The 12,828-nt window shown below is 53.4% G+C and overlaps 1 protein-coding gene and 1 long non-coding RNA gene across 3 annotated transcripts in view; one reads left to right on the top strand and one right to left on the bottom strand.

The window, feature by feature from the left end:
- The first annotated feature begins 3,088 nt into the window (after positions 1 to 3,088).
- The window catches only part of LHFPL7 (LHFPL tetraspan subfamily member 7), a 58,499-nt gene continuing 48,759 nt past the window's right edge, over positions 3,089 to 12,828 (top strand). The window contains exon 1 of the mRNA XM_053960955.1: positions 3,089 to 3,376. Within this exon, the coding sequence (XP_053816930.1) occupies positions 3,089 to 3,376 (288 nt within the window). The remainder of the gene's footprint in view (positions 3,377 to 12,828) is intronic.
- Positions 4,568 to 12,540, bottom strand: LOC128797960 (uncharacterized). 2 transcript variants are annotated; one of them, XR_008434296.1, is made up of 4 exons: positions 12,194 to 12,540; positions 11,416 to 11,572; positions 7,112 to 7,314; positions 4,568 to 4,797 (listed from the first exon to the last, which is right to left on the bottom strand). It is a non-coding gene; the product is annotated as an uncharacterized LOC128797960 (long non-coding RNA). The 2 variants fall into 2 exon arrangements; XR_008434297.1 differs by lacking the exons at positions 4,568 to 4,797; positions 7,112 to 7,314 and adding an exon at positions 10,134 to 10,327.

Below are 12,828 nucleotides of genomic sequence, written 5' to 3'. Positions count from 1 at the left end.
CAAAAGTTTTGCACCCAGTTCTCTTGGGGTTCAGGGTATACATGGGGGTTGACAAGGGTGCAATGATTTACACAAGAGTTTGACATGAATTACCTTCCCTGGACTGAAATTTTCTCTCACTTTTGGGAATTCAGAAGGGCTGAAGCTCCAATCCAGAGCTGCTCACTCAGCCTTGGACCTGGATCTGAACTGGAAGTGTGAGTGACAGCAGGTGCTGGAGTCTTTAACAGAACGTGACAGTTTAATTACCTGAGCAATCAGTTAAATATAACTTCAGGACATGGGTTGGCCAACGCCAGAGAAGCTGAAGGACTCCTCCCTACATGAAAATATTCAAATAAAAAAAAAAAAAAAAAAGCTGTCTCACTGCTTGATTTTTTTCCTCTCCACAGCTAGAAAAAGAAGTAAACTTTGATATTTTAAAAGATCTGAATTCAATGATTGTGTTTGGACAGATATAATAAAGCAGAACAAGGTTTTGTTGCCTTTGATAATTAATCACAGGGCACTGCTCTGCTCAATTACAGCACAAACCCACAAATGTAACACACGTTAGAGGCCATTCCCATTTGTCCCATCTTTGGGATAGTCCATTTATTCCCATGATGCTGGGATTCTCTCTCGTATATAGAATTCTCACTACTTTGGGAATACAAATACCAAAAATTATATGAGTAAGGACTTTAACAGCTGAGATCTTACTCTGGAATAAATAATAATATCCTAAACACACCAGGAGTCAAAGATGTCTTTGCACAGAAACTCACAGCACCTTCAATTAGAGACTTCTATTTTACTCCTAATTATCTTTTATTTTCTTCTTTTCTTTTCTTTTCTTTTCTTTTCTTTTCTTTTCTTTTCTTTTCTTTTCTTTTCTTTTCTTTTCTTTTCTTTTCTTTTCTTTTCTTTTCTTTTCTTTTCTTTTCTTTTCTTTTCTTTTCTTTTCTTTTCTTTTCTTTTCTTTTCTTTTCTTTTCTTTTCTTTTCTTTTCTTTTCTTTTCTTTTTTTTCTTCTTTTCTATAATGGCAAAACAAGTGTCTGCATGCCCACACAAAATTCCTGGCAAGTTTGGCTGTGGCTGACCTCAGTCCATGAACCTCATGGGAACAGGAGGGTTGGTACCTGTGCTGAGCATTTCAAAGAAGGGAATTCTCCCATGTCCCAGCCTGGTGAAAATTAACTGCTTTTATTAAAACATTGCAATTGCTCCCTGTTTCCTTCCACGGGGCACATTCCCAGGGAGGGAGCCTTGTTCAAGCAAGGGGTGAAGAGTCTCTGCCTGACTCCCAGTGGGTGAGTTAAAACTCGAGGTTTGAAGTCTAAAATGGGGGTAAAAAGGTAAAAAAAAGGTTCACTCCCAGCAGGAAGAGCCGTGTTGGTGACCTGCAGATGTGCTGGACAGAGCTCTGAGCAGCACTGAGCAGCAGAAAGCAGAAAATCTCCCTCTGCAGGTGCTGAGCTCTTCCCAGCCCTGCCGCGGGCAGCTCCTGCAGGAACGGAGCCTTCTCTGCAGGGCTGCGGAGCCACTCTGGAATTATTCTGAATTAGGGAAGGCAAACGGGCTCGCTGGCACCTCCACCCTGCCCAGATGGCATCGCCAGCGCCGTGTGGGACTCACCTCAGATGACCTTTCTCCAACCCACAGTGTTTTCCCCCAAGTTCTTGGCCATTCTGTGGCGTCATAAATACTTGAAAAATAATAATTTAGTTTAACACCATCTTCTGTTTCTCCGTTCTTTTTTTCCCCCACCTTTTGCTTTTCTAAACGCCTCAAGGAGTATAAGAAGCGATGCAGCACATGACAGCAGTCGGGTATTCCTTCAAACCAGGGATATGGGGGGGAAAACAAGGCTGAGTGTGATTTTGTCCCTTCAGAGCTTTCCTGAGGTCACAGGACGAGCAGCGCCCGCGGCATTTCTAAAAGCAGGACACAGACACAGCCCCATGAAGCTCAAGCGCTGCGTGCAGGCAGAGCCGCAGCGTTACCGGGGGCTTTGCCCGTGGGTTCAGCTCTAGGAGCGGATGATTTGCCCATCGCTGCCGCAGCACTCCGGGCGCACACCAGGAGAGGGTGCCAAGCCCCCGGCTTGTGCTGCCGGGATCCGCACGGGCTTCCCAGGACTCGGAGCCCTCTCCAAGCGCTGCGCTTTAAACACCAACCAACGCACCCTGGATCTAAAGGAAAACCTCTTTTTTTTCGACCAAAAGCTGCCCGAATGTTTTTACCTGTTTCAGCGCTATCGGCAGTAAGTGCCCGAAACTCGCCCGAGGACATTAGCGCAGGATAAAGACATTGTTTGCTACATTTTTAAAAGGATCTGATTCTTTATGCGGCTGATGGACGTGGGACCGCTCGGGGGAACAGCTGAGCTCCTGGAGACCGAGAAAACCCCTAAGATCTGCGAGGCACATACATAAAACATCAATCCGTGCTGCACGGGCACCGTGAGGTTTAGCAGGAATAAAACCTGATCCATGAAGTTTTTAGAATGACTGTTATAAAAACCCATCTGCACTGGGAGGCGCAGCTTTTGCACCTCAAGTAAGCGCAGGCTCCCGGGCAGCCGCTGTGCCTCCAACACCTTGGAGAAACCTGCGGGATTAGAGGATAACACCTGAGCCCGAGCCAGCACGCCCCGCGTCCGAGACCTCCCTGCCACGGAGGGTTTCAATCCCCCGCGCGGTGCCACCCGCGGAATTCCCCGCACCCGCGTTCCCCACGCGTGTCCCCGTCCGGGAGAGCGGCAGGAGCGGAGCCGCAGCATCGCCGTCTGCGGGCACGGAGGGAGGGTTAAAAATACCGCCGGTAATTCACCGCACGAATAACCCGACCCTTCCGGGGCCGCTGCGCAGCCTGCAGCGGGCGGAGAAACGGCGTGAAACCCCCCAAAAGCGTGCGCGCAGGTGACCCCGCTCCCCCCGGCCCGGATTCCCCCCGCCCGCGGGTGTCGCAACCGCGCCCGTCCTCAGCCGCGCCCCGCGGGGGGGGCGGCGCAGGCAGCGCGCAGGGAGCGCGCAGGGAGCGCGCAGGGGCGCGGGCAGCGCTGCCGGCCCCGCGCCCGGCCCCGCCGGCCGCCCCGCGCCGCCGATGCTGTCGGTGCCGGTGCCGGTGGCGGGCGCGGGGGCGGCGCGGGGCGCGGGCTCCCTGCCCCGCCGGCGCACCATGTGCAGCGGCGTCGGCTGCTTCTGGGCGCTGCTCTCCGCCGGCCTCCTGGCCGCCTGCGCCGCCGCCTTCCTCTCGCCGGCCTGGCTGCTGCCGCCCGGCCGCGCCGCCGCCGGCTTCGGCTTGCTCTGGCGCTGCGCCGGGCCGCCCCGCGGCTGCCACGGCTCCGCCGGCCCCGGCGGCTTCGGAGACATCCCCTCCGGTTCCTGGCAGGTGAGCGCCTCCCCGCCGCGGCACCCCCCACCGCCTCTCCCGCGTTCCCGGGTATCGCCTGTCAGCTCCCCGACATCCCGCCTGCCCTTCCCTGGACTCCCCGGCATCTCCCGTCACCTCCCGGACATCACCCGTGTCTGCTTCTGGCTCTCCGGCATCCCTCATCACCTCCCCGACATCTCCCGTCACTTCCCGGACATCACCCGTGTCTGCTTCTGGCTCTCCGGCATCCCTCATCACCTCCCCGGCATCTCCCGTAGCCTCCCCGGCACCCCTCCCTTGCCTGCTTTGGGCTCCCCGGGGTCACCCCATCACCTCCTGGCCTCCCCCAGTCCTGCTCCAGGCTCTCCAGTATCTCTCTTTCCTCCTCACGTCCCTAAGGTCCTCCTGTCATCACCCAGCTTCCCTTGTCCTGGCTTCCAGACCTGCTCCAGCCTCCCTATCCTGCCCAGATGATCCCAGGCATCCCCTGCATCCCCATGCTGCCCTCGAGCATCCTCTGCATCTCCTCGTGCTCTCTCCAGCATCCCTTCCATCCTCTGCATCCCACCCTCTGAGCATCTCCTCAGCACCCCTTGGGTATCCCGTGATCCCTGTGGGGTCTCATCCCTCTTTGGGATGCTTGGCTGTTCTCGGGGTGCTGTGTGGGACCCCCGTGCCAGCGTGGTGGTCGGTGCAGCCCCAGCGTGGCCGCGGCGCGGGTCCCGGCCGTGGTCCCGGCAGTGCCGCGGGGCTGACCCGGCTGATCCCCCCGCCCTGCCCGGGCAGGCTCCTGCTGGGTGTGCGGGAGGGACCCGGCGAAGCTGGAGAGGTTTCTGTGCTTGCCAGCGGGGCGCTGAGCATCAATCCCGGCTGAGTTTGCTGTGCAGGAGGGAGCAGGGAGGTGGCTGAAATTGCTGCTCCTGAGACACGTGCATGCAGAAATCGAGCCTGGTTGTGGGGGATCGTGGCTGTCCCCCTGCCCGGCCACCCGGGGTGATGCCCGGGCTGCCAGGTTTTGGGAAGGAAGGAGGCCCACACTCCCCGCTCGCCCGATGGGGCCCCCACGGGGTTGCTGTGGTGTCCCGGGGTGACAAAGAGCCGCCCGTCACGCTGGGTGTGTGCAGGGACCGCACAAAGCCCGGCCCCGGCATCCCACCGCCCGCCTGGCCCTGTCCTTTCTCCCTCCTCTCCCCTCAGTCTTACCCCGAGGCTGTGAGTGTGAAATCCCTGCCTCTGCTGGGAACACACGAGCTTGGGCTCGCTCCAGGTCACGGTGTGGCAGGATCCCCAAACCGGGGCTGCACCCCGGGAGCTCGGGGCTGTGCCGGGCACAAAGGGTGGCTGTTAGCAGCTGGATTTCTCAGCCTGCCATGGAGCTGCGCTGTTATCTCTCCCAGGACACCAGGTCTGCGTGTGATTGCTTCAATCCCATCACGGTCCTTAAAATTGGCATTAGAGACAAATATTGTGAATTGCAAAGAAAAGAACCAGCTGTATAAACTCCTAACTATTTATATAAAAAGGTGCAAAAATGCTCTTGTTTCCATGGGCTGGCCTTTGTTCAGATGTTTTTGCAAATGTGATGCAGATAAACACTTCCAAGTAATAACAAACTTTAAAGATAAGAACGAAGCTCAGCAGTGACTCATTTGAACGAGCTTCAGCCTCTGCAAACACTGACACCCAGAATATAATGTAGCACGAAGTCTCTGAGTTCCTGAGCTTGGGCTGAGGGAGAGATGAATAATCACAGCACTGAGCGGAGTTTGCAGGGCATTTTGGTGACATGTCCGTGTCACCTTTATTAATACCACCCAAATAATTAATGAACAACAACCAGTGCAGTCTCTTTCAGAGGAGAGTGCTCCCTTACCATCTTTCTGCCATGAGGAGAGGGAGAGTACCTGTTGTGATGGTTATTTGATGGGCTGGAATGTAATAAAATAGTCCTGACAGCTTTGCTGAGGCAGGCGACAGCTTTGGCTTTCTTGCATGAGCAGCCTCCGAGCCCGCACGCCTCGGTGCTCAGCACGGGGAGCCGAGTGCTGAGAACCCCGTCCACGAGTTCAAGCAGGAGATTTCTCTCCGTTTTGGAGACATGGGGAAATCGTGGCTCTTTTTTCTTTGCTTTCAGAGCCGTGACGTTCATTTCCAATTTTTCCAGCGATCTGATGGGCAGCTCTCTCTTTAAATGAAAGCCGAACGTGGACAGGAATCTGGGGGCTCCTGAGAAGAGCCTCCAGCGTTTGCTCAAGAGGAGTTTGCTGCAGGAGGGTGGGAGCTGGGGCTGCCGGGGGCAAAGGGGGCTAAAGCTGATGTGGGGCTCAGGAGCTCCTCTGGAGTGGAGCTGGTGGCACATCTGGGGATGCTGAGCACACCTGGGAGGATGCTGAGCACACCTGGGTGGGTGCTGAGCACACCTGGGAGGATGCTGAGCACACCTGGGAGGATGCTGAGCACACCTGGGTGGGTGCTGAGCACACCTGGGAGGATGCTGAGCACACCTGGGTGGGTGCTGAGCACACGTGGGAGGATGCTGAGCACACCTGGGAGGATGCTGAGCACACCTGGGAGGATGCCCACCCGCAGCCGGGATGTCCATCCCTGGGGAACATTGTTCTTTTTGTTTCCTGCGGCGTGCAGGCTCGCTGCTGTTCCAGTGTTTCCCTTCACCGCTGTGCCGATTTGTTGAAGGGTGGGGGAGCGTTCAGTCCTGCAAATGATCGTTAATGCCAGTTGTGTGTGCATAGGGGGATTATGTTAATCGTGCTACAAATGATGCTTTGAATCATGTCTGGAGGTTAATTAACATGCCTTTCTTCTCTTAAGAGGGCCTTCATGTCTGCTTAGAGTTGCTGGCTTTTTTCTGCTTCCTTTCATAATTACTTTGCAGCTCTCTAATATCATGGGTACCTTTAATTTAACCCTGTCAGTGCTGCTGGGGCTTTGCACTGAGCTCAGCATCATGATGGTTACTTGATGGGGTAGAATATAATAAAATATCCCTGATGGCTGCAGATGTTGTGGACAGGCTGAGACCTTGCAGGAGCTGATGGAAACTGGAGAGGATTTGGCTGGAGCCAGAGAGGAGAAAGGATGGTGATGGTGATATTGCTCAGCCAATTTGTGGGAGAGGCCCTTAGGATCTGTTGTGGGATGACTTGGAGCTGTGAGGGCTGCAGAGAGGCATCCCAAGGTGTGCAGGTACCCTGGGGAGAGGGGATTGCTCTTGGGAGGCCAAATGGAAAAAACAGGTGAACTTTTGAGCTCTGAGTGGTTTCATTGCATCTCACGACTTTTATTTTCTTTTTTCCTGGTGCAGGATCATTGTGTACGTGCAAAATAGTGCTTCATCCTCAGCTCATTTATTTTCTCTTTCAGTGGGAGCATTTGGCTCATGGGTTCCTGTCTCAGCGCTGCACTTAGGAAGCTACTGCTGCCACATTTCAGATTTCTATTTTTATTTTTCCAGATAGTCTCCAATTATTTTCAAGCTTTGCCAAGCATGTAATCTAAAATAACAAAGAAGCTGATGCTGATCAGCCCATGATATTCAGGTTAAAGCCACATGGACCATTTGCCTATGGAGCCAGTGATGCCATGCTGGAGCAGAGCCCAAAATAACCTGCTCAGGACAGGGGGGAGGCTTTGCCCAACCCCAGCAGCTCCTTGAGTGGGTCTTTCCTGGGCTTTAAAGCAGGACTTGAAAAGATTCAGCAAAGCTTAGTGAAAATGTACAATAAACCTGCTCACCCTTTTACTAAATCTTCACTGCTGGTTTGTCACTGCATCAGTTCAGCCCTGGGTCCCTGGTGTCATCTGGGGTTTGCCCTTCAGGGCCAGGTTTGCAGATCAGCAGCCCTGATCCCAGTGAAAAAGCATGTGGGGTCCTCATGCAGATGGGAAGAAATCTGTCACTCTGTGGAGAATCTGTCACTCCTCTTCTAGCACAGGCTCTGGAATTAGGGAGAGAAGCAGTGTGACCCAAGCAGGGACTTGTGTGTGTGCTGGCAGAGTCTGCTCTGCCTCCAGAGTCGTGTATCAGGCCAGCACATTAACTTGGGATTATCAGGAAATCAACTTTTAGCTCCTCATCCTAAGAACTTCCCAAGAGACCAGACTCTGTCTGCCAGTCCATTTGATTTTTAATTGCACTTACACAACCTTGGCGAGAGTTGTAAACACTAAGTGTAAGGAATTCTTGACATCACCACCTTCATGCACATTACCCAGAGCAGATTTATCTGCTTTCATCAGCACACAGACTTTTCTGACCTACATTAACAGGACTGAAAATACCTGGTGTTGTGGAAACCTGTAATTCCTGGGCTGTGGCTCCACATTTCAGTGCCCAAGTCCCAAACCAGCCTGCTCTCAGCTAAGCTGGGCCGAAAGGGGAGCTGAGGCAGGACCAGCTTAAGGGTGGGCCGTGGGAGGTCAAGTTGATTGAAAATGCAGCCAGGCTGCTCTCAGGATTAGTTCTGTCCCTGCTCTCGGAGGGAGAGGGAAGCTGCTTTGCTTGAACAAAGAGGTGGTGTCAGCCCCGGGGCTGCGGGGCGGGGGGCTCAGCTGAGCTGTGGCCACTGCTGGCAATGATGGTCAGGTCACACCTGCCCTCACAGCCCCTCCTCAAAGAGAAATCCTGAGCCCTTCACCTCGGGAAGGGCACGGCAGAGCCGTTCTGATGTTGCATTTCCCCTTTGCAGGGCCCAGAGCAGAGTCTGGCTCAGGCTGGCAGGGACATTTTGACAGTGGGACATTCCCTGCATCCTCTTGAGGCTGCAAATCCCGCTCTGTCCGGGCTCCTCCTCTGGCTTTGTGAGGAAAAGCCAGATGGGCGAGCGGTGTGACCCGCGGGGCACTCGCTGGCCACGGCGATGAGCCCGGCTCGGCTGCCAGCGCCAGGAAAGGGCTTATCCCAGGGAAGGATAATGACAGAGTGAGGGGAAGAAGGGCTGATCGGGTACCCAGCACAGTGCACTGCTTGCTGCCTAATTAAAATTTCATTAAGTTGGTTCGAATCCCTTGATGGAGGTCACAGGCACACCATTGATGTGCTAATGTCTTACTTTTCCCCTTTTTTCTGTCTTTCACTACTATCCATCATCCTCTTGGATAAAGCAGTGCCATTAGGAACTGCTTTCCAGCATCCCCAGATGCAATGGCAGCGAAAGAGAGACAGCCATAATTCATCAGACATATTATCTGTCCCTTATTTTCTCTCTAATTAAAAAAATGCCTCCCCCCCCCAACTTGAATCAGTTTGGGCATTAACCCCTCTGGTGTTCTGTTGAATATGCTGGTGAGCTGGGAATTGGAAAAGTTGCCTGGAAGGCCAGGACTGGCTGAGCTTTGTTTTAGTGGAGCTGTTGCTGAATTTAGTGCAAAAGCAGCTAAATCTGGGCTGGGGAGAAATACCCCCTGTGCATGTTGCGCTGTGGGCAGGTCCCCATCCACCAAATCCTGCAGTTGAAGGGGAAGAAATGAGGGCTGGAGCCTCCTCTGCATCCCTGTGGCTCAGTCCAAAACATCCCAGCTCAGGGGGTTGGGACATCAGCCACATCCAGGGTCATCACCCCTGGGGCTCTGCGCTTTGGGGTCGGGTAACAGCGGGCACTTCCCTGCGCCCCTGGGCACGGATGGCATTTCCTGCGAGCAGCATGGAGAGGGAAGATCAAACAGGCAGGAGAAAGCGCTCAGATGGCGCCCAAAGGAAGGGAATTGCCGGGGAGGAGAAGCCGAGGATGTGTGGGATCCTCTTCCTGGCCGCCGCTTTAATGCCGCCCAGATGGCGAATGTTTGTTTCTGTGCCTCGTGTGGGGGAAATACGAGCGAGCTGCGAGGCTCCACCCGCCCACCCCGGCCCGCAGCGCCTCCCAGGTGGGGATCCCTGCTTGTCCCGGGATCCCTGCTTTTCCCGGGATCCCTGCTTGTCCCGGGATCCCTGCTTGTCCCGGGATCCCTGCCTGTCCCGGGATCCCTGCTTGTCCCGGGATCCCTGCTTGTCCCGGGATCCCTGCTTTTCCCGGGATCCCTGCTTGTCCCGGGATCCCTGCCTGTCCCGGGATCCCGGCGCCTCTGCCCGCACCTGCACTGGCCTCCGGCTGCTGCCAACATTCCCAAATCCCAAAGCTCAGGTCCCCACTCAGCACCTCCGTCCTCATTTGGTTTTTTAACAAGGTTAAAATCTCGGTGTCCATTTGGTTTTTACCTCTGCAGGTGCAGCACTACTCAGTTCAACCCCAAAACATATTCCCATAAGGAATATTTGATCACACAGAGCCCTGATAGGAAAGGGTTGCATTTAAAAATGAAAATGGTTGGATTAATTTTGCCACCTCTTCTCTTACAATTGACTTTACAGGTTTTCTCCAGCTCATTTGGGGTTTCTTAAAGCCAGATACACTGCGACCTTCACTTCCTTTTTCTCACTGAGCCTGTGGCTTTATTTCCCAGTTATTTAGGGCGTTTATTTTCTGCCCCCATTCCCAAAGATGCTGAAGCATCTGAGCAGGGCTGGAACACCCCAGCAGTCTGTAACCTGGCCCTCAGCCTGCTGCTCTGGGTACCACAGGCCCCATCCAGGATGGCAGCTGTTGGGGGATGGTCTAGTGCCAATTAATAAATTACATTAATAAACTAATGTGCATCATGACCCAGTTCATAGTGATGGCAGGAGCTTTGCCAGGTTGGTTTATCTCTGCTGAACCAAACACCAGGTAGTGTTTCTCAGCACTAAAAACTGGACTGGAGAGTTTATTTTTCCTTCCCCCTTCCTGCTTTAATGCTGGCTTTCAAAGATGAGTTAACTTTTAAAAAGTTTTCATTAGGGATATTAAGGAATTCTTCCCAGGACGGCCATTATGTGACATTTTAATTTTGATTTTTCGGGTGAATGAAACAACATCTTCAGCAGATTTATTGCTAAGTGAATGGCCCAGCCATGACGTGTGTCAGACCTGTAAAACACTAAAAAACAGGCAGGGGATTGTTGTTAATCAGAATTTATTATGCTACATAAAGGCATATTTACAGTCCCACCAGGGGACAATTAATTTGTTTGGGGATAAACAATTAATCTCCCTGGGAGTGGGAGCAGAAAATCTGACACGGTTTTATGTCTTTTCCCAGCGTGGCAGAGGCAGGATTGCTCACAGCCCCCCTGGGGGCATCTCCCTGGCACTGCCAGGGGTCAGCAATGCCCAGGGCTGGGCAGCCCTGCTCCTCCCTGGCAGGGGTTGCACTGGGAGCTTTACTGGGATAAATGGGTTTTTTCCTGCCCTGCCTGAGCTGGGCTCTCACAGGCAGCCTCCTGCATCCCTGCTGTTCCTCCCCACCCTGTCTATTTTTGGGTTTCAGCCCTTGCATCTGTTTCCTGCATCCTCTCCTTTCTGCTCAAGATGCAACAGGCACAAACAGGGAGGAGAGAGGGAGGTACTGCACAGTGGGAAGGAGAGAATTGCAGCTGCTATTCTTTGGTACCTTTGTTCCATGGACTTCTTCAAACTTAAACCTTATTATTTCTCTTTGAAAGCAGCTTTTTGATCTTTGCAGGAGCAACTCCAGTACAGGGCAGGAGCACAAATTCCCAGCTGAGGCCATGGGAAGGTTATGACAAAAGCAAAATTTCTGGTTTCCGAGAGCACATGCAGTGTTTTGGCAGGTAATGTCAGCACACAGCCAGCAGAATGAGGGAGCCAGGCAAAGAGCAGTGGTGTGTCCTTTTCTACTGTCACCTACTTTTGGGGCAGCTGTGCCCCTGCCACCCCTTCTGCCCCAAGAGCTGCCTGGCAGCTCTTCAGTGGCTCAGCATTCCTGGCCCACATGGCAGAACCCAAACTTCACCATTTACCTTCACCTATTGCCCACATGAATCTCCTCCCATTTATTCACAACGAGACCTTTGTTCCCTTTGCCATGGCCTGGCTGGATTTGGTGGGGTTTTGGCCACCCCTGTGCACACCAGGATGCTGCCAGCCCCGAGACCCCTCAGTCTTGTTGCCAAACCCTGATGGCAGCTCCCAAACCAGACCAGCTCTTCTGCCAGTTTAACTCACCTGCACCCAGCCTGTTTGTGCCTTTTTCCTGCCACTTTGTCCTGAAAAAGACCTTCACATGTCTCCACAGGGATTAACATTCGGAGCAGCTCATCAGTTGTTTCCAGCAGGAACTGTGAGGTTTTAGGGGATTTGAGCCACCACAATTAAGGAGAACCTAGATCATTAAAAATAATATGCTTCACACAAGAGAGGAACCAGCCTGCTTCACAAGACCCCTTTCTGCTGAAAAATTCATTGCTCTAAATAATTAATGGTTCTTGCAAAGGAGGATGGTTTTGCCAGGCAGAAGGTGGAATGCAGATGCCAGGCAGAGTAATCCCTTTTTTTTTGTTATGAATCCAGATTTCCTGGCCATGCTGCTGCCCTGGGAGCAGTGGGGGAGCAGGGCTGTGGTTGCTTTCCCCATGGGGCCCCAGGATGGGAGAATGTCTGTGCAATGGGGTCATCCCATCCCATCCCATCCCATCCCATCCCATCCCATCCCATCCCACCCAAAACCCCATGGGTCCCTCCTGGTGTAGGGACAGGGCAGGGGTCCTTGTGTCTGAAGCCCTGAAGCAGCACTTGTCTGTCCAGGTCTCAGAGCCTTGGAAGATTTCCCTGCTGGAGCAGCCTCTCCATTTCCCTGGGTAGTTTTTGCACTGCTGTTCCTTTTGCATTGCATGTCAGGAATTCATTTATTGCTGGGACAGCATTTGCATTGCTCAGTGCATAAATAGGCTATAAATAAGATGCTGATTTCTAATCACTGCACAGCCCCAGGAGAAGCACTCACTCCAGGGTGTCGGGTGGTGCCTGGCCTGTCCCTCTCCAGCACCAGTGTGTCCCTTCTTGGAGCAGTGGCAGCTGCTGGGGCACAGCTGGCAGTGGCAGTGTCACCCAGCACCAGCCACTCCAGCTGCTGAACTCCAGCTCAGCAGTCAGTAACAGGGGTGGATGTAGGGCAGTGCCAGACCTGTGGCACAGCAGCACTGATGGGAGGGGGATTTTAGCTGTTGGGACCCCCCATGGGTATCCCAGGGTAAATCCAATTCCTCTTCCCCTGCTCAGCCTGCCTGTGGTTCCTGCAGAATAATTTACCTGTAGCAGATTGTTTGTGACCTCACTGGGGAGGGGATGTAAATGGAAAGCTCTATTGGGGTTCTGTAATAACCATGGCTGCACAAAAGCTCAGGTAGAGGGGGAAGATAAAAAAGGCAAACTGTGCACTGCTAACCAGAATGCCTCACCAGGACAAGAGGGCTGGACAAGGGTGGGAGTGGGACCTGACCTCCTCAGAGCAGCTCCCACACAGGTTATAAAAGCCAAGCTTTTCAGGGAGATGGGAGTGAGACCTGCCTTGGAGCTGTGCTGCTCCAGGGAGCTGAGGAGGGTGTCACTGCAGGGTGACTCACCAGAGCCAGCAGCATT

The sequence above is a fragment of the Vidua chalybeata genome, chromosome 20, assembly GCF_026979565.1.
Source record: "Vidua chalybeata isolate OUT-0048 chromosome 20, bVidCha1 merged haplotype, whole genome shotgun sequence".
NCBI classification, from domain to species: Eukaryota; Metazoa; Chordata; class Aves; order Passeriformes; family Viduidae; genus Vidua; species Vidua chalybeata.
The sequence above is the reverse complement of the archived record's forward strand: the minus strand, read 5'-3'. Positions and strand labels throughout refer to the sequence as shown.